The following is an 18520-nucleotide window of genomic DNA, read 5'->3' on the forward strand; positions in this document are numbered from 1 at the left end:
ATGAGCCTCCTCAGCACCTTCATTTCCAGGCCCCGAGACATCAATTGCTGCTTCTGGGACATACTGCTGCTCCTCGCCAGGGAGCCGGACTTCGGATTCCTGCGGGATACGCTCTCCGCTCCTCCCGACGCGCCGGACGAGGCTTCGTCCGTCGACTCGCCTCACCGAGCCGACGCTTTCGTCGCGGAGACTTGGGAAGGCGGCTCAGAAGCGGCTGCTGCGCCGGAAAAAACCCCAACGGCTGAGGATTTACTTCCCGCTGAGGAAACGAGAGGATACCGCGATCTCCCCGACGACGGTAAGTGGCGGGGTTGGGAAGAAAGGGATCGGTTCTGTTTTGGGCATGCGCAGAAAGCGGCGCGTGCCGAGGGGAAGGGACCGTTTTCCCTCGTTTCTTTGAAAGTTACGAGCATGCGTGCTGAGGGCGAACTGGGTTTCCCCCCACTTTTTCCGGGCGCAAGCGCAAAGCTGTTTGCCTGTTTTCCTCTAATGCGCTTGCGCACCGAGGGCTGGAGGAAAACCGCACGTGGCTTTTCGGCTGCCTGCGCTTTTTCACAGCGCTGGGAGATCTTCGTCTGAACGTGCTGTTTGTGATCTCGTGTGTGAGTGTGTGTGTGTGTGAGAGAGAGAGACGCAGTTTGTTGCCGAGAATTGGAGGCTTGGGACTAAGGTCAAAAGCTTTTTTATTTTCGATCCCCTATGGCAGGGGTCTCCAACCTTGGCAACTTTAAGACTTGTGGACTTCAACTCCCAGAATTCCTTAGCCAGCTTTGTCAAGCTTTGCTGGCTGAGGCATTCTGGGAGCTGAAGTCCACAAGTCTTAAAGTTGCCAAGTTTGGAGACCCCTGCCCTAAGGGTTGCCTGATCCTTATTGACCTCGAGGGGACACGTGTTTCTTAAGTATGCCCTTTATATGCGTGTTTTGCTTAAATCTCGCTCCCCTTTTCGGCTGCAGACCCAGCAGTGCGAAAAGTCCCTTTTGGGGAGTCGCAATGTAAGTTTGATAAATAAACGTAATTTAAATTTAACTTAAGCAATTAAGTTTAAACTAAGCAATTTAAAAACCAGGCAGCTCCAATGATTGCTAGGGGCGGGGGGGGGGGCATTGTTTGCACTGCATGGACTTTCCATGCTGGTGTTGGAAGAAATGTCCTTTTGGGTTCGGCTCCAAGTGGGGAAAAAGAGGCTGGAGACATGGAGGCTGCTTGGAAAGATGGTTTATTAGTGGGCAGGACCACATGGCTTGGTCTCTCTAGGCTGCGTTTTGAATCCGGGTTTGGTTGAGTTCTCAGATGCCATGTGGCGTGTTGGGTTATGCCTTAATCCCCTCACTCTGGAGCTGAAGGGGAGAACTCTTTATTATGTAAAGTAGACTAGCTCAGGCTTTAATGGCTCATTGACAAAGGGGGATGGACAGGAAGCTATTCTGTCTTTTAAAACATGTTTCTTTTCACATCCAGAGAAACATTTTGCCCTTTCAATGGTTCCTAGGATATTTCATTTTTCTGGGAGAGGGCTGGGTGATAACTTCCTACACTGGTCCTCCCCCCCCCCCCCCCCAAAGTAAGCTTTAAAGCAGTGGCCTCCAGCTTTGCAAGGTTAAGCCTGGTAGATTGGTAAAGCTGGCTGGGGAATTCTGGGAGTTGCAAGTCTACCAGGCTTAGCTGCCAAGATTGGAGGCCCCTGCTTTAAAGCACACCCTGGTTTTACTGTGCTGCATTGCATGGGAATGTAACTGCAAATGGCCTGTTAACTAGACACAATGACAGTTTTCCCCCCAGTGCTAAACATCTAATTCCCACAACACGTATCAAATTATCTACTAAGACTCTATTGCTATTCTCTTCCTTCCTAGTACCTATCTCTTTCCACTTATGACTAACCATGTTGCTTGTATCTTTAAATTTTATATTTTGTTTCCTAGTATAATTTGATTGCTTACTAGTAACCTATAACTATCACTATTATATCTTACGATTCTTGAATGTATTCTGTTTTCTTTATTTGCACTGAGTATATGCACCAAGGACAAAATTCCTTGTGTCTCCAATCACACTTGGCCAATAAAGAATTCTGTTCTAATGGTTTTGCAACCCAGTTGCAGCAGGGGGAGTTGAGTTCTAATTTTTAAAAGATAGCAATAGCAGTTAGACTTATATACCGCTTCATAGGGCTTCGCTAAGCGGTTTACAGAGTCAGCATATCGCCCCCACAGTCTGGGTCCTCATTTCACCCACCTTGGAAGGCCGAGGTGGCGCAGTGGTTAAAGGCAGCACTGCAGGCTACTTCAGCTGACTGCAGTTCTGCAATTTGGCTGTTCAAATCTCACCGGCTCAGGGTTGACTCAGCCTTCCATCCTTCCGAGGTGGGTAAAATGAGGACCCGGATTGTTGTTGGGAGCAATATGCTGACTCTGTAAACTGCTTAGAGAGGGCTGAAAGCCCTATGAAGCGGTATATAAGTCTAAGTCTAACTGCTATTGAGTCAACCTTGAGCGGGTGAGATTAGAACCGCTGAACTGCAGATCAGTCAGCTAAAGTGGCCTGCAGTACTGCACCCTAACCACTGCGCCACCTGGGCTCTTTTAGATGCAGGAAATATTTCTTTTACTACCTTGACTCAGCCTTCCATCCTTCAGAGGTGGATGAAATAAGGTCCCAAATTGTTGGGGGCAAGAGGCTGACTCTGTAAACAGCTGAAAGAGGGCTGTAAAGTGGTATATAAGTGCTATTGCACTGCTTTATTTAGAGACAAAATTTATTCCTAGATTAGCAATAGGTAAGGAGCGATTGGGGGAACGGCTGGCAAAGCTTCCTGACAATAAAAGTGTATATTTAAGAGGCCTTGCTGCCATTTCAAATTGTACATAACTGTGTGTGCACTAGCTTGTTAGAGCCAATATCGCAAACCCTCAGTTTCTAGGCTTTCAAAATGTTGCTCTATGTGAATAGTGGCTGATGGTTTCGTTTTTTTCCTTCTTTCTAGGGGAATGGGGTACTAGAGACGAAGCCTCCCGTGATTCCCTGCCCCAGGATGTCGCCCGGTGGTCTATACGGGCCCTGCGCCTAGTGGAGAGGTCAGGGCACCCCACGATTTGGAAGATGTACAATGGGGGCTTGCTGCTGTTCATTGCCTATCGAGAAACTGACCACTTCCCCTCCATGTGGCCCATCCCAGGATACCAGATCAGAGGCTTTCTGCTCTCTCTGGATGCGGAAGGTGTCGCCGCACCCAGGATACTCTCCTACCTGTCCGGCCTTTCCTACCTATCCCAGATTTTCCATTTCCAGGATCCGCTCCAAGACTTGTTCACGTCCCGCATGATCGCCGGGATACAGTGGCAGCGAGAACCTCCGCTCCCGGTGACCTTGGATATCCTGGAGTCGTTGCTGGACGCCCTCGAAGGAGTCTGCGCGTCTTTCTACGAGTGCCTGATGTTCCGGGCGGTGTTTTTGCTGTCTTTCCACGCAGCGCTGCGCCCTAAAGAGGTGGTGGCTAAGTCCTGCACAACTTTCTATCCAGACCTCCTTTGCTTGGATGACATTGAAGTGGAGGAAAACCGTGTCGGGCTTCGTATAGCGGCTCCTCAGATGGGCGCAGGGCGCTTCACGTACTGGTTGAGATCATCCGATCAACCTTGGCTTTGTCCTGTCCTGGCACTCAAAAATTATTTGGCGGTGCGGCCTCACGGTGAAGGGCCTCTCTTCCTGTATGACGACTGGCACTTGCTGTGCAAACTGAGGTTCATGGAAGTTTTTTACGACGCCCTGAGAAGACTGGATCTCCCCGCACAACGGTACCGCATACACTCTTTCTGGCTGGGTTCCCTCGCACACGCAGTGTGCTCCCACTTCCCAGAAACTATTATTCTCCATTTGGCCAGGTGGCCGTGCAGACCACTTCAGGCAAGGCCAGTAGTTGCTGGCCAATTTTAAAAGTCAAAATTGTATTGGCTTTCCTACAAATTGCTGGCCAATTTTAAAAGTCAAAATTGTATTGGCTTTCCTACAAAGTTTGTCTTGCTATGGACTGCTTAATTCTTTTAATAACTTAAGAGCCGATAACCCGGTCTTGCCCGGGTATTGATAGAGTGAAAATGTCTGGACCAAACCTAAGTTTTAATGTTGGATTTTCCCCCTTAACAGAGAGAGCCCCCTTGTGGAGTACTGTGAAGCCATTAGCATGGCAACTCCACTGCCCTGTACAGTAGAAGCCATTTTAAGGCACAACAGGCTGTATCTTAACAGAACACACCGGAGGGTCTCACCCCCCCCACCATGTTTGTTTCCAGAGTGGAAGTCATCTGTGTACGAAGTTTGGTTGGAATTGCTCTCGCGTTCCAGAGTTATTCTGGAACACACACACACACAAACACACACACAAACACACACACAAACACACACAAACAAACAAACACACACAGCACTTTAGCTAGATTAGATAAATAGATTAGGTAGATAGATAGATAAGATAGATAGATGAGATAGATAGATGAGATAGATAGATGAGATAGATAGATGAGATAGATAGATGAGATAGATAGATGAGATAGATAGATGAGATAGATAGATGAGATAGATAAGGTAAGATAAGAGTACATATATACATACATTCCGGTGTGTGTATATGATGGTATTTTGGAATCAAAACTTTCATAAGACTGTTTTCTAGGGAGACTGTTTTTTGTACAACAGTCACAACTTTTCCAATTTCATATTGAAACAATAGTGTCCATCTTTGGGTCTGAAATTTTGCATGTTGTGCTGAAATTCACGCCTTTGTCGTGACTAGCATAAGTTTTTAAATTTCCTAGGGAAAAGCCATGTAACCATGAAGTGTGGGAGTGGCGTATATGCATTTACTGAGCTCAGTTTTTTTAATACTCTTACATTGCCCAAGCAAGCACTACTGTATTCCCCTCAACAGAAGGGATTAAAGTCTTTGATTCCTTAATTTGAGAAGGGAAAAGGACTAGCGATTGTATTTTATATAATGTATTTGCCTATAGATAGAACCCCAAATGTATTTGGAAGACTGTTCCTGCATTTTAATGTTTTGCTCAATGAATTTTCTTCTTTGCTACAAATGGATTTTGTAATGCTGAATAAAGTATATATAAAACTTCAATGGTATCGAGATTTTAATTTCTAAAGCTTTTTACTCTTGTCGCTCTCTCTGCTATTGCTCAATATATAAAATTTTAACGTTTCATCATCTCCCTTGGGATTCTCTGGTTCATTTTCTCCATGCCTGGCAACTGAAATGGAAGACGGGCATGGGATAGTACAGGAAAACTGCATTCCTACACATGCATTCAGTTTGGCAGCTACTAAGACAGGGAGATACTCAAGGTGGTTATCCCAAAGGTGCTTGCTTCTCACCGAAGAAGCTTCTTCACCTTTAGCGGGTTATTAAAAGTCACCTGGAGATCATCAGGGTCACCTGAGTGGTGCAAATGGGTGTGGAATCTTCTTGGAACTGTTGAAAGGAGTGTTGTAAACTGGAGATAACCAATAAACAACATTATCTATCTCCAATCAGACTCCCATGCATGGGTAACCACCTAGGTTGTGTTTTGAGTCCCAGCTTGGTTGAGCCTTGCTGGGTGATGTAATCTTAGCAGTTAGACTTATATACCGCTTCATAGGGCTTTCAGCCCTCTCTAAGTGGTTTACAGAGTCCGCATATCGCCCCCAACAACAATCCGGGTCCTCATTTTACCCACCTCGGAAGGATGGAAGGCTGAGTCAACCCTGAGCCGGTGAGATTTGAACAGCTGAACTGCAGAAGTCAGTTGAAGTAGCCTGCAGTGCTGCATTTAACCACTGTGCCACCTCCTCGGCTCTCTTCCCAGGTGCCAGGTGGTGAGTCCTGTTGCTAGATGGGTAGAGGGCTAATGCTATCTTTGTTGGATCTTGGATTGCGGGCATTTGCCTATGAATAGACATAGCAGCCAAGAAATTAAAAGACACTCCTGGGGAGGAAAGCTAATGGCAAAAGTGCGGTTCTAATCTCACCGGCTCAAGGTTGACTCAGCCTTCCATCCTTCCGAGGTGGGTGAAATGAGGACCCAGACTGTGGGGGCGATATGCTGACTCTGTAAACTGCTTAGAGAGGGCTGAAAGCCCTATGAAGCGGTATATAAATCTAACTGCTATTGCTATTGCTATTCCCAGTTGCAATGGATGGCTGTCAAGGTTGGAGCATAAGGAAGGCTGAGCGCCAAAGAATGGAGGCCTTTGGACTCTGGGGCTGGAGAAGAAGACTCCTGCATTGAGTCCCTTGGACTGCAAGGCCATCCAACCGGTCAGTCCTAGAGGAGATCAACCCTGACTGCTCTTTAGAAGGCCAGATCCTGAAGGTGAAACTCAAAGACTTTGGCCACCTGATGAGAAGGAAGAAGGACTCCCTGGAGAAGAGCCTCATGCTGGGAACGATGGAGGGCAAAAGAAGAAGGGGACGGCAGAGAACGAGGTGGCTGGATGGAGTCACCAAAGCAGTCGGCGTGAGCTTCAATGGACTCCAGAGGATGGGAGAGGACAGGAAGCCTGGAGGAATGTTGTTCATGGGGTCGCGATGGGTCGTACACGACTTCATAACCAACAACAACAAGATACCCACAATACAGATTCTGGGAAAAATGCCTTAAGACGAATTCCACTATAATCAGCCCTTTAAGGGTGAACTTAAATGGACTCCCGAGGATGGACAGGAGGGCCTGGAGGAACATTGTCCATGCAGTCGCGATGTGTGGGACACAATTTTGCAATTACCAAGACCTAGCTATCTCTCTATCTCTTAAGGGGCTGACATCTGCTGTTGAGCTATTGAAGAGGGTGGGGTTATTAAAAGTGAGTCTGTTTCCTGCCTAAAAAACACGTTTCCCCATTTCTCATCCAGGGTGAAATATAATATTCTGCCTTTTTAAATATTTCCTAGTGTTGAAAGAAATGTCCTGGGTTCAGCTCCAAGTGGGGAAGAAGACACTGGAGACATGGAGGCTGCTTGGAAAGACAGTTTATTGTTGGACAGGGCCACATGGCTTGAGCCCTGAGCAGAAAAGGTGATCACATGCTTCAATGTTGGTGGAGAAGAAGAGAAGGGCTGAGGGAGGGGCTTGCTAGGCTTTTTATACCCTGTTTAGTCCCACCTCTCTGTTTCCTGTTCCTGTGTAAGAAATGTATTCTGATTGGTTGTCAGGCTCCCATGGTGCCATGCAGGGGGCTACTCTCTAGGCTGTTTTGAATCCGGGTATAGATGAGTTCTCAGATGCCATGTGGAGAATTGAGTAACGTTCCAATATCCCTTCCCCCTGCAGCTGCAGGGGAGAAGTCTTTATTATGTAAAGTGGGCTAGCCTGGCCTTCTCAATGGCCTATTGACAAAGTGGGGATGGGCAGGAAGCTACAGGCAACTATTCTGTCTTTTAAAGCGTGTTTCTTTCTTTTCACCTCCAGAGAAATATTCTGCCTTTTCAATATTTCCTAGGATGTTTCATTTTTTTCTGGGAGAGGGCTGGATGATAACTTCCCACACTAGAATATTTCATTTTTCTAGGAGAAGAAGGGGTGGGTGTTAACTTCCTACACAACTGTGGGGACGCCTTCCACGGGAGAGTGCGCGCATGTAATTCTAGGAGCCGGGAGAAATGTGAGCGCTGAGCTGAACTCCCGTGGCTGGTTTCATCCCCATCCCCTTCTATTTGTTCCTTTGGGTGGCTCGTTCTCAAGTTACCTGGCAGAAGGCAAGCAAGATCACAAGACGAAAAAAAACAAACCGATCCCATGGAAGCCCGGCCAATCTGGCTGCAGATTGTGCTGGCTTTGCAAGGCAGAATAATGGATCTTGTCACTGGTAAAGCGTCCTAATTTGTCTCCGTCTTTGCCATGAGGGCTATTGGCATTTTCTCCCTTGTGGTTTTCACAGCAGGAATTCTTCAAGGTAAGTAGGTATTTTGGTATTTGGTATTTAAGTTTATTTATATATATGCCGCCCTTTTCCCTGGGGGGACTCAGGGCATCTTACAACTTAAAAAGGGGGGGGGGAGAACAAACTTTTAACATATAGAACAAACATCATTAAAACACAACATTCATACCATTCGGGCGGGTTGCAATCTTTAGCCCCAGGCCTGACAGGAAAGCCAGTTTTTTAAGGCTGTGCGGAAGGTCTGGAGGGTGGTGAGGGTACGGATCTCCACGGGGAGATCGTTCCATAGGGTCGGAGCTGCCACCGAGAAGGCTCTCCTCCGGGAATTTTTGGGAAGTAGGGAATTTTTGGCAGCCGGAGGAACAACGGGGAGAAAAGCGAGCACCAAATTGATTCCCTACAGTGCTATCAGTCACTTTATAGGTCAGTGGGAATCGTAGCTTCCAGAAGGAACCAATTATTTTGTACAGTTAGTCAGAGTTGGAAGGCACCTTGTAGGTCATCTAGTCCAGCCCTCCACCCAATCAGGAGACCCTATGCCATTTCTGACAGATGGCAGTCCAGTTTCTTCTTGAAAGCTTCCAGGGATGAAGCTCCCACAACTTCTGAATAACAGAATAATAAGAGACTAACAGAGTTGGAAGGCACCTTGTAGGTCATCTAGTCCAGCCCTCCACCCAATCAGGAGACCCTATGCCATTTCTGACAGATGGCAGTCCAGTTTCTTCTTGAAAGCTTCCAGGGATGAAGCTCCCACAACTTCTGAATAACAGAATAATAAGAGACTAACAGAGTTGGAAGGGACCTTGTAGGTCATCTAGTCCAGCCCTCCGCCCAATCAGGAGACCTTACGCCATTTCTGACAGATGGCAGTCCAGTCTCTTCTTGAAAGCTTCCAGGGATGAAGCTCCCACAACTTCTGAATAACAGAATAATAAGAGACTAACAGAGTTGGAAGGGACCTTGGAGGTCATCTAGTCCAGCCCTCCGCCCAATCAGGAGACCTTACGCCATTTCTGACAGATGGCAGTCCAGTCTCTTCTTGAAAGCTTCCAGGGATGAAGCTCCCACAACTTCTGAATAACAGAATAATAAGAGACTAACAGAGTTGGAAGGGACCTTGTAGGTCATCTAGTCCAGCCCTCCGCCCAATCAGGAGACCCTACGCCATTTCTGACAGATGGCAGTCCAGTCTCTTCTTGAAAGCTTCCAGGGATGAAGCTCCCACAACTTCTGAATAACAGAATAATAACAGACTAACAGAGTTGGAAGGGACCTTGTAGGTCATCTAGTCCAGCCCTCCGCCCAATCGGGAGACCCTACGCCATTTCTGACAGATAGCAGTCCAGTCTCTTCTTGAAAGCTTCCAGGGATGAAGCTCCCACAACTTCTGAATAACAGAATAATAACAGACTAACAGAGTTGGAAGGGACCTTGTAGGTCATCTAGTCCAGCCCTCCACCCAATCGGGAGACCCTACGCCATTTCTGACAGATAGCAGTCCAGTCTCTTCTTGAAAGCTTCCAGGGATGAAGCTCCCACAACTTCTGAATAACAGAATAATAACAGACTAACAGAGTTGGAAGGGACCTTGTAGGTCATCTAGTCCAGCCCTCCACCCAATCAGGAGACCCTATACCATTTCTGACAGTCCAGTCTCTTCTTGAAAGCTTCCAGGGATGAAGCTCCCACAACTTCTGAAGGCAACTTCTGTTCCATGGGTTGATTGTTCTCACTGTCAGGAAATTCCTCCTTATTTCCAGGTTGAATCTCTCCTTGGTCAGTTTCCATCCATTATTCCTCGTCTGGCCTTTCGGGTGCTTTGGAAAATACTTCACCCCCTCCTCTCTGTGGCATCCCCTCAAGTATTAGAAGACTGCTATCATGTCTCCCCTGGTCTTAATCCTTGAGTTACGACCCCAAATTGAGCCCAACATTTTATGTTGCTAAGTGAAAAGTTTGTTAAGAGGAGTTAAGCTCCCCTTCAGAAACTTTCTTTCTGTTAAGTGAATTGGTGCAGTTAAGTTAAATGAATGTTGCTCCTTTTCATTGCCACCGTCTTTAAGTGAATCAGTGCAGGTTTTTTTTTAAATATATGTTTTATTGGTATATATTTTTTCTTTAAAAACATAAATTCCATGTCTATTTGAACAGCATATTGTCTGGGCATAATTTTAAATAAAGGTACTATGATAACCATAATCGTACTAGTAATCTTAATAAACACATCAATATTAATCTTAAAATAATAAAACAATTAAATTGTCCGTCTTGCAAAATTTTCCATGCAAATTTTTATTATTCTCTTTGAATTATTTTTAAATTCTAACCTCTGTTTTTGTTAGTTAACCACTGGTAAAATATATCTCATCAGAGGTGGGTTGCTCCCAGTTTGGCCAAACCAGTAGTAGCAGCGGTGAGAGGCTCCGCCCACCCACACTGACGCTTCTGCGCATGCGTGCGCGAGCAAACCAGTAGTAAACTGGTTAACAACCCACCACTGTTTTCCATGTTAAAAAGTTTTTTCCTTTTCTTTTATCTTAAGTGTCAATCTATCCATCTCAGCACATTCTAATATTTTTTTATTGCACTTTCATCTGTCTGAAATAATAAAGGCATAATTGTTAAACTGGTAACCCCGTTGTTAAGTGAATCTGGCTTCCCCATTGACTTTCTTTGTCAGAAGGTCGCAAAAGTGGAACACATGACCCCCCCCCAGACACTGCAATGGGCCATAAATATGAGCCAATTGCCGAGCATCTGAATTTGGATCCATGACCACGGGGATCTGGGAATTATGGTCGTAAATGAGGATTACCTGAATCCAGAGGTGGTATTCAGCAGGTTCTGACCAGTTCTGGAGAACCGGTAGCAGAAATTTTGCGTAGTTCGGAGAACCGGTAAATACCACTTCTGGCTGGCCACGCCCCCATCTATTCTCTGCCTCCCGAGTTCCAGCTGATCGGGAGGGAATGGGGATTTTGCAGGAACCTTCCCCTGGAATGGGGTGGGAATGGAGATTTTACAGTATCCTTTCCCTGCCGTGTCCAAGCCACGCCCACCAAGCCACACCACGCCCACCAAGCCACGCCCACCGAACCGAGAGTAAAAAAATTTGAATCCCACAATTCCCTGAATTTTTCCATCTTGCTGCCGGTCAATTCCCCTGAACACAACAATTGTTTGCACGTGTCTTTTTCCAAACATCTGTTTTGAACCATTTAAATTTGGCTCCACCCAGGCACCGATGCGGCCCAAGGAAAATATGCTCAGAGGCTGTTTAATGAGCTGTTTAAAGACTACTCCAATGCTCTCCGGCCTGTGGAAGATACAGATATGGTTCTGAATGTTACCCTTCAGATCACGCTTTCCCAAATCAAAGATATGGTAAGCATCGAAATAATGTAGGCAGAACCATAAACGTTTTGAACTTTCCAATTCAGATCTTGTTGGAATTTAAGAAGTTATATACAGAATTAACAGTGTAGGAAGGGACCTTGGAGGTCTTCTAGTCCAACCTCTCAGGCAGGAAACCCTACAGGACTTCAGACAAATGACTATCCAACATCATCTTAAAGACTTCCAGTTTGGGGCGTTCACAACTTCTGGAGGCAACTTCTGTTCCACTGATTAATTGTTCTAACTGTCCAGAAATCTCTTCTTAGTTCTAAGCTGCTTCTTAGTTTCTACCCATTGCTTCTTGTTCTGCTCTCAGGTGCTTTGGAGGAGAGGTTGACTCCCTCTTCTTTGTGGCAGCCTCTGAGATATTAGAAGATTGCTCTCATGTCATCCCCAAGTCCTTCTTTTTTCTAGACTAGCCATATCTGATTCCAGCAACCGTTCTTCATATGTTTGAGCCTCCAGTCCCCTAATCCTCTTTGTTGCTCTCCTCTGCACTCTTTCCAAAGTCTCAACATCTTTTTTTTTAAATAATTTGGTGACCAAAACTGGACGCTGTATTCCAGGTGTGGTCTTTTATAAAACGGTATAAATACTTCTCATGATCCTGATTCTATCTTTCTGTTTATACAACCATGGATTGCATTAGCTTTTTTTTTTTTTTAGCTGCCGTGACACACTGTTGGCTCATGTTTAAGTGATGGTCAATTAGGACTCTAAAATCCCTCTCACAGTTACTGTTTTTGAGCCAGGTTGACCTTTCAGGTGACTTCCGGTTTGTTCATAGGGTCATATTTTGCCCCCCAGAGCCTTCAGGGAAGCCTACGGAAGGCCCCTGAAGGCTCCAGAGGGCTAAAACCGGCCCTACGAGCAAACCGGAAGTCCGTTCCTGAACTAGGGCCAGTTTTTTGCACTCCTGGGAAGCTCCGGAAGCCTTCAGAGGGTCTCTGGGGAGCTGTTTTCACCCTCCCCACGCTCCTGTAAAGCCTCTGGAGTCTGGAGGGCGAAAAAAGCATGCAAAAATGGGGGCAGGGAATGATGGTCAGGCGCGCATGCGCGCTGGGGTAGCACATTGCATTATGGGTGTGGCATGCCCGTGCACGACCCCCTGCACTCCCCCTGCTTTTGATACGTGAGCCAAAAAAGGTTCGCCATCACTGGACTAGGATGTTAAATAAATCTGATTCATATGCTTTGTATAATGGGAGGTTTTCGGATTAGACTTCAATGCCGTTGTATTGTATTTACCGTATTTTTTGGAGTATAAGACACTCTGAAGTATAAGACGCACCTAACTTTTGGTGTTAATAAAGGGACTAATACTGGTTCTCTGTCTGTGTTGCCTTTGTGCCACGCCCCGGGCCATCACAGTCTGCCTTCAATGATCCACAATCACGATAAGAGAGAATTTGAAGGGATAGAAAACATCAGGAAGTCTGGAGTGATGGACTGACCACAGATAATACTAGAATAGGTGAACCACCAGCCTAAACTGGTATCAGACACTGTCTGGTTTACAATACACTCGGTGCCTAATAAATTATACCTAAGAAGCAATAATAACCAAATGGAGCAATTGATTTCTTTTTTTATTTAGAGATTTAAGTTCTGGCAGGTCAGATAAACACCTTCCAATGTTCCCAAGTTAAGGCTGTAATTATCTTCTAGGATGAGAGAAACCAAATTTTGACAGTCTACCTGTGGATACGCCAGACGTGGCACGATGCCTATCTCAAGTGGGACAAAGACAGATACGATGGATTAGATTCCATCCGGATCCCCAGCAATCTGGTATGGAGACCAGACATTGTACTCTACAACAAGTAAGTCCGCCTGGGATGCCAAATGTTTTCCTACCGGTTCTATGAGAGAGCGCTTTGTGCGCATGAAGGCCTAACACACGCTTTGCGCATGAATGCGCAGCACTCAAAGACTGCCCTCGGTGTCAGCGCTGGTGAGCTGAGCTGTTGTTTAGCTCAGCTGAAACACGGCAATCAGCTGAGCTAAAGAAACAAGAGAATATAGGACAGAGAACGGCGGGGATGGGAGGGTGCGGCAAACTTTATTCCCTCTGGGAGGGGCCATTCACCGTCCACCTGTGGCCTTATTCCCAAGTCGACCCCTATTCTTTAGCTGTTCCCTTCGTCTGGCAACTCTGCATGCGCACTCTGGGAACAGGCTCCAGCTGTTCTTCTGCCTCACTGATATCTGACTCCGAAGGCAGCTGATAACTGACAGACGGCTCTGGCCCCCTCTCTGCCTCCGACACAGAGCCCTCATCAGAGCCTTCCCCAGACTCCAGGACTGAGCCATGTTCCTCCACAACCTCCTCGCTTTCCGTGAGGAGAGTGGCTGGCTACTGGCGAGCCACAACAGCAACTCTCCTAGCCAAGATAATCCTACTTCTCATAACATTGGGTAATCCCAAGAATCCATTAGAGAAAGGAAATAAATAAGAGCAACATCAGAAAGGAGGGAGGAAGAGGTGGGAAAGGAAGAAAGGGTAAAGCAAAGGAAGTAGGGGAAGGGAATTAAGAGAAGGAGAGAGGGTAAGAAGGAGGAGAAGAGAGGAGGAGGAGAGGGGGAAAGAGAGGGGAAGAAGAAAGGAGAGAGGAAGAGGAGGGAAAGGAAGAAAGGGTAAAGCAGAGGAAGTAAAGGAGGGGAATTAAGAGAAGGAGAGAGGGTAAGAAGGAGGAGAAGAGGGGAGGAGGAGAGGGGGAAAGAGAGGGGAAGAAGAAAGGAGAGAGGAAGAGGAGGGAAAGGAAGAAAGGATAAAGCAGAGGAAGTAAGGGAGGGGAATTAAGAGTAGGAAAGCGGGTAAGAAGGAGGAGAAGAGGGGAGGAGGAAAGGGAGAAAGAGAGGGGTAGAAGAAAGGCGTGACCCGTCAAAACCGCGGAGGACAAAATCGCGCTCGACGAAAGCGCGCATGTGACGTCATCACAGCGCGACGAAAAAAATTAAAAATTGAAATAAAATTAAAATTAAAGCAAGCCGATTCACATAAAGGTAAGGGTTAGGGTTAGGGTTAGGGTTAGGTTAAGGGTTAGGATTAGGGTTAGAGCGTTAGGGTTACGTTTAGCGTTAGGTTAAGGGTTAGCGTTAGGTTTAGGGTTAGGTTAAGGGTTACGTTTAGGGTTAGATTTAGGGTTAGGTTAAGGGTTAGGTTTAGGGTTAGGTTTAGGGTTAGGTTTGGGGGGGTTAGGGTAAGGTTTTCGCTTTATTTTTACATTTTTCGATCACAGCGCGATGTTTTCGGCGTGCTGTGATGATGTCAAATGCACGCTTTCGTCGAGCGCGATTTTATACTCCGCGGTTTTGTGGTGGAACCGAAGAAAGGAGGGAGGAAGAGGAGGGAAAGGAAGAAAAGATAAAGCAGAGGAAGTAAGGGAGGGGAATTAAGAGAAGGAGAGAGGGTAAGGAGGAGAAGAGGGGAGGAGAAGAGGAGGAAAGAAAGGGGAAGAAGAAAGGAGAGAGAAAGAGGAGGGAAAGGAAGAAAGGGTAAAGCAGAGGAAGTAAGGGAGGGGAGTAGGAGAGAGGGCAAGAAGGAGAGGAATGGGGGAAAAGGAGAGGAAGAAGAAAAGGGGAAGGAGAGGAGGAATGGAGAAGGTAGAGAAAGGAGGTTGACGGAAGGAGGAAGACAGAAGGAGTAGGGTTGTTGCAAAACAAGATGGAGACAAGAAAGTGACCTCAACCATGTTTTCTATATTTGTAAGAAGATTGTGATGAATGTCAATAGTTAAAGAGATAAATGTCAATAATATTGCTGTATACTCTTCTGTCTTTTTGTTTTAGGGCCGATGATGACTTTTCTGAACCGGTGAACACCAACATCGTCTTGAGGTCCGATGGGAAGATCACTTGGGACGCCCCGGCCATCACGAAGAGCTCCTGCGTGGTGGACGTATCCTACTTCCCTTTCGACAGCCAGCAGTGCAACCTGACCTTTGGTTCTTGGACTTACAACGGGGACCAGGTGGACATCTTCACCATGTTAGACACCGGGGACCTCTCGGACCTCATAGAGGACGTGGAGTGGGAGATCCACGGCATGCCAGCTGTGAAGAACGTGATCACTTACGGCTGCTGCTCCGAGCCTTATCCAGATGTCACCTTCACTCTCATCTTGAAAAGGAAGTCCTCGTTCTATATATTCAACCTGCTGCTTCCTTGTCTCTTGATATCGTTCCTTGCTCCGCTGGGATTCTACCTTCCTGCAGACTCGGGAGAAAAAGTCTCTCTCGGGGTTACGGTGCTGCTTTCTCTAACCGTCTTCCAGCTCATGGTTGCGGAAAGCATGCCGCCTTCGGACAACGTGCCCTTGATAGGTAGGTATTTGCACGTATTTGCCGTATTTTTTCGGATTATAAGACGCACCGGGATATAAGACACACCTAGATTTAGGGTTCCACCACAAATCCGCGAAGCCCTTATCCGCGGAGACATAAGTGCGAAGACTAATTCGCGCCGTTCTAAGCGCTAAGGAAAAACGCGACCCTACCGCGATGACATAATCGCGGAGGGCAAATTTGCGCATTCCCAAGCACTCAGTACCCTAAACCTAACCCTAAGCTTAACGCTAAACCTAACGCTAAACTTAACCCTAAACCAAACCCTAACCCTAAACCTAACCCTAACCCTAACCCTAACCCTAACCCTAAACCTAAACCTAAACCTAACCCTAAAACAAACCCCTAAAACAAACCCCTAAACCTAATCCTAACCCTTACCTTAATTGAAGTCGGCTTTCTGCCGCAGCGCCGTTTTAAAGCGCCCTTCTGTTGCCGCGCTGTTGTCGTGGTGGTGATGACGCGCGGTGATGACGTTGCGGCTTTAGCGCCGCGATTTTATCACCGCGATTTTGACTAGCGCGGTTTTGTCGTGCCATGAGATTTAGAGGAGGAAAACAAGAGAAAATATAGTTTTTCCTCTCCCCGCATCCCGTTTTCGCCCTCCCCAGCTCCCAAAAACACTCTGCAGGCCAAAAACAGGCCCGTTTTTGGACTCCCGAATCCTCTGCGTATCCTGTCTTTGCTAAAAATGTTTTTGGTCTCCGAAGGCCTCCGTGTGTCCCGCTTTTGCCCTCCATGGTCCCCAGAAGCACTCTGCAGGCCAAAAACGGTCCCGTTTTTGATGAAAACGAGACACGCGTTTCAACAAAGATGTTGTAGAATTTATAAAAAAAAACATTTTAAAACACAAATCGGATTGCACCTGGCTGTTTTTGGAGACAGCCCACTAAATGAGGAGAAACAGTAGTTTGAAGATTCATTCTCTCTCTCTCTTTTTCTCTGTTTCTCTCTCTCTCTCTACGTCTCTCTCTCTGTTTCTCTCTCTGTTTCTCTCTCTCTGTTTCTCTATTTCTCTCTCTCTCTGTTTCTCTGTCTCTGTCTCTGTCTCTGTCTCTGTCTCTGTCTCTCTCTCTCTCTCTCTCGACTTAATGAGTATTTTTCAGACTCATGCACATAAACATAATACAGGTAATTCTTGACTTGGGATCACAACTGAGAGCCACATTTCTGTTGCTGAGGGAGTTATGCCCTGGAGCACCGTATCGGAACAGAACCCGGTGCTTCTGGTAGGCACCAGTATGCCCGTACCGGGGCGTACTGCCTGCAACCCACCACTGCACCATCCCCACGGTCAGCTAATTCACATTCGGATGCCTGACTCACCTTTATGATGACCCCACCATGCCCTGGTGTGGGCCACATGATCCCCTTTGGCGACCTTCTCACAATCAAGGATACTCAACGGGGAAAAACAGATTTACTTAACAATCGCGTTCCTAATGGAACAACGGCAATGATTCGCTTAACAAAGGTGGCGAGAAAGGTCGTAAGATGGGACAAAACTCGCTTAACAAATGTCTCACGTAGTGACAGAAATTTGGGGCTCGGTTGTCGTCATCCGCGGGGAACAACCTGTATTTCCCTTGTTCTTTTTTTTTTGTGACTCTAATTCTTATATCCTAGGGAAATATTACATCGCCACCATGACAATGATCACTGCATCGACGGCGCTAACCATCATTATAATGAATATTCATTATTGTGGCTCCGGAGCTAAGCCCGTCCCGCAGTGGGCCAGGGTGATCATCCTGGATTACATGTCCAAGATCTTCTTTGTGTACGACGTGGGTGAAAACTGCACCAGTTTGCAGTGTGCAGGAGAGCAGGAATCGGCGTCACAACCAGCCCATGCCAGTCCAACAGAGCATGGCGGACGTGAAGAGAGAAAGAAGGCGGTGGGCATCAGGGACGGGGACCTCCTCAAGAAGACGATGGATGGAGAGAACGAGACGAACGGACTCGGGATACGGGACCCAGAGGGCTGCTGCTCTTGTTACCGAGTGTTGGTCAAGAACATTGAATACATCGCCGATTGCGTGAGGCGCCACAAAGCCAACCATGCCAAAGGCATGGAGTGGAAAAAAGTCGCAAAAGTGATGGACCGTTTTTTCATGTGGATCTTTTTCATTATGGTCTTCTTCATGAGCGTTTTAGTTATCGGGAAAGCTTTTTAAGGAAAAAGAGAAAGGAAGAAAGAAGGAAAGAAAGAAAGAAAGAAAGAAAGAAAGAAAGAAAGAAAGAAAGAAGAGATAAAAAGAAGAAAGGAAGGAAAAAGAAAGAAGAAAAAAGAAGGAAAAAAGAAGAAAAGAAGAAGGAAGAAAAATGAAAGAAAGAAAGAAGAAGAAAAAAGAAGGAAGAAAGTAGAAAGAATATAGAAGAAAGAAGAAGGATGAAAGAAAGAAAGAAGGAAGGGAGAAATAAAAAAGGAAGGAAGGAAGGAAAAAAGAAAGAAAAGGAAAAAAGAAGAAAGGAAGAAGAAAGAAAAAGGAAAGAAAGAAGAAGAAAGAAAGAAGGAAAAAGAAGGAAGAAAGAGAAAGAAAAAAGAAGAAAGGAAGAAGAAAGGAAGGAAAAGAAAGAAAGAAGAAAGAAAGAAAGAAAGAAAGAAAGAAAGAGAAAGAAAAAAGAAGGAAGAAGAAAGGAAGGAAAATAAAGAAAGAAGGAAGAAAGAAAGAAGAAAGAAAGATAGAAAGAAAGATAGAAAGAAAGAAAGAAGGAAAAAAGGAAAGAAAGAAAGGAAGGAAGAAAGAAAGAAAGCAACAGGGCTGCAATTCTAATACATGTTTCTGGAGATCATGGTTTTTAATTTTGAAAAAAAATAATTTGATTTACCAATTTGAATTATTA

At 46.1% G+C, this 18520-nt stretch overlaps 2 protein-coding genes across 2 annotated transcripts; both read left to right on the forward strand.

Moving 5' to 3' along the window:
• Positions 1 to 3945, forward strand: LOC148043925 (uncharacterized). The gene is made up of 2 exons (XM_087723703.1): positions 1 to 298; positions 2986 to 3945. Exons 1-2 carry the CDS (start codon positions 1 to 3, stop codon positions 3933 to 3935), a joined length of 1248 nt encoding a protein of 415 aa, XP_087579829.1. The 3' UTR covers positions 3936 to 3945.
• Positions 3946 to 7818: 3873 nt separating this feature from the next.
• CHRNA9 (cholinergic receptor nicotinic alpha 9 subunit) lies at positions 7819 to 17853 on the forward strand. The gene is made up of 5 exons (XM_087723804.1): positions 7819 to 7940; positions 11170 to 11315; positions 12996 to 13150; positions 15120 to 15652; positions 17300 to 17853. Exons 1-5 carry the CDS (start codon positions 7886 to 7888, stop codon positions 17848 to 17850), a joined length of 1440 nt encoding a protein of 479 aa, XP_087579930.1. The 5' UTR covers positions 7819 to 7885; the 3' UTR covers positions 17851 to 17853.
• The last annotated feature ends 667 nt before the right edge of the window (positions 17854 to 18520 follow it).

This window comes from Thamnophis sirtalis, unplaced genomic scaffold, assembly GCF_051295495.1.
Source record: "Thamnophis sirtalis isolate CommonGarterSnake01/CBP01778 unplaced genomic scaffold, rThaSir2_p1.2 scaffold_10, whole genome shotgun sequence".
NCBI lineage: Eukaryota > Metazoa > Chordata > Lepidosauria > Squamata > Natricidae > Thamnophis > Thamnophis sirtalis.

Coding starts and splice junctions, on each gene's coding strand:
- LOC148043925 (XM_087723703.1), top strand. CDS start 1: ATGAGCCTCCTCAGCACCTTCATTTCCAGGCCCCGAGACATCAATTGC. Junction 299..2,985: donor CCGCGATCTCCCCGACGACG/GTAAGTGGCGGG, acceptor CCTTCTTTCTAG/GGGAATGGGGTACTAGAGAC.
- CHRNA9 (XM_087723804.1), top strand. CDS start 7,886: ATGAGGGCTATTGGCATTTTCTCCCTTGTGGTTTTCACAGCAGGAATT. Junction 13,151..15,119: donor GACATTGTACTCTACAACAA/GTAAGTCCGCCT, acceptor TTTTTGTTTTAG/GGCCGATGATGACTTTTCTG. Junction 15,653..17,299: donor GGACAACGTGCCCTTGATAG/GTAGGTATTTGC, acceptor CTTATATCCTAG/GGAAATATTACATCGCCACC.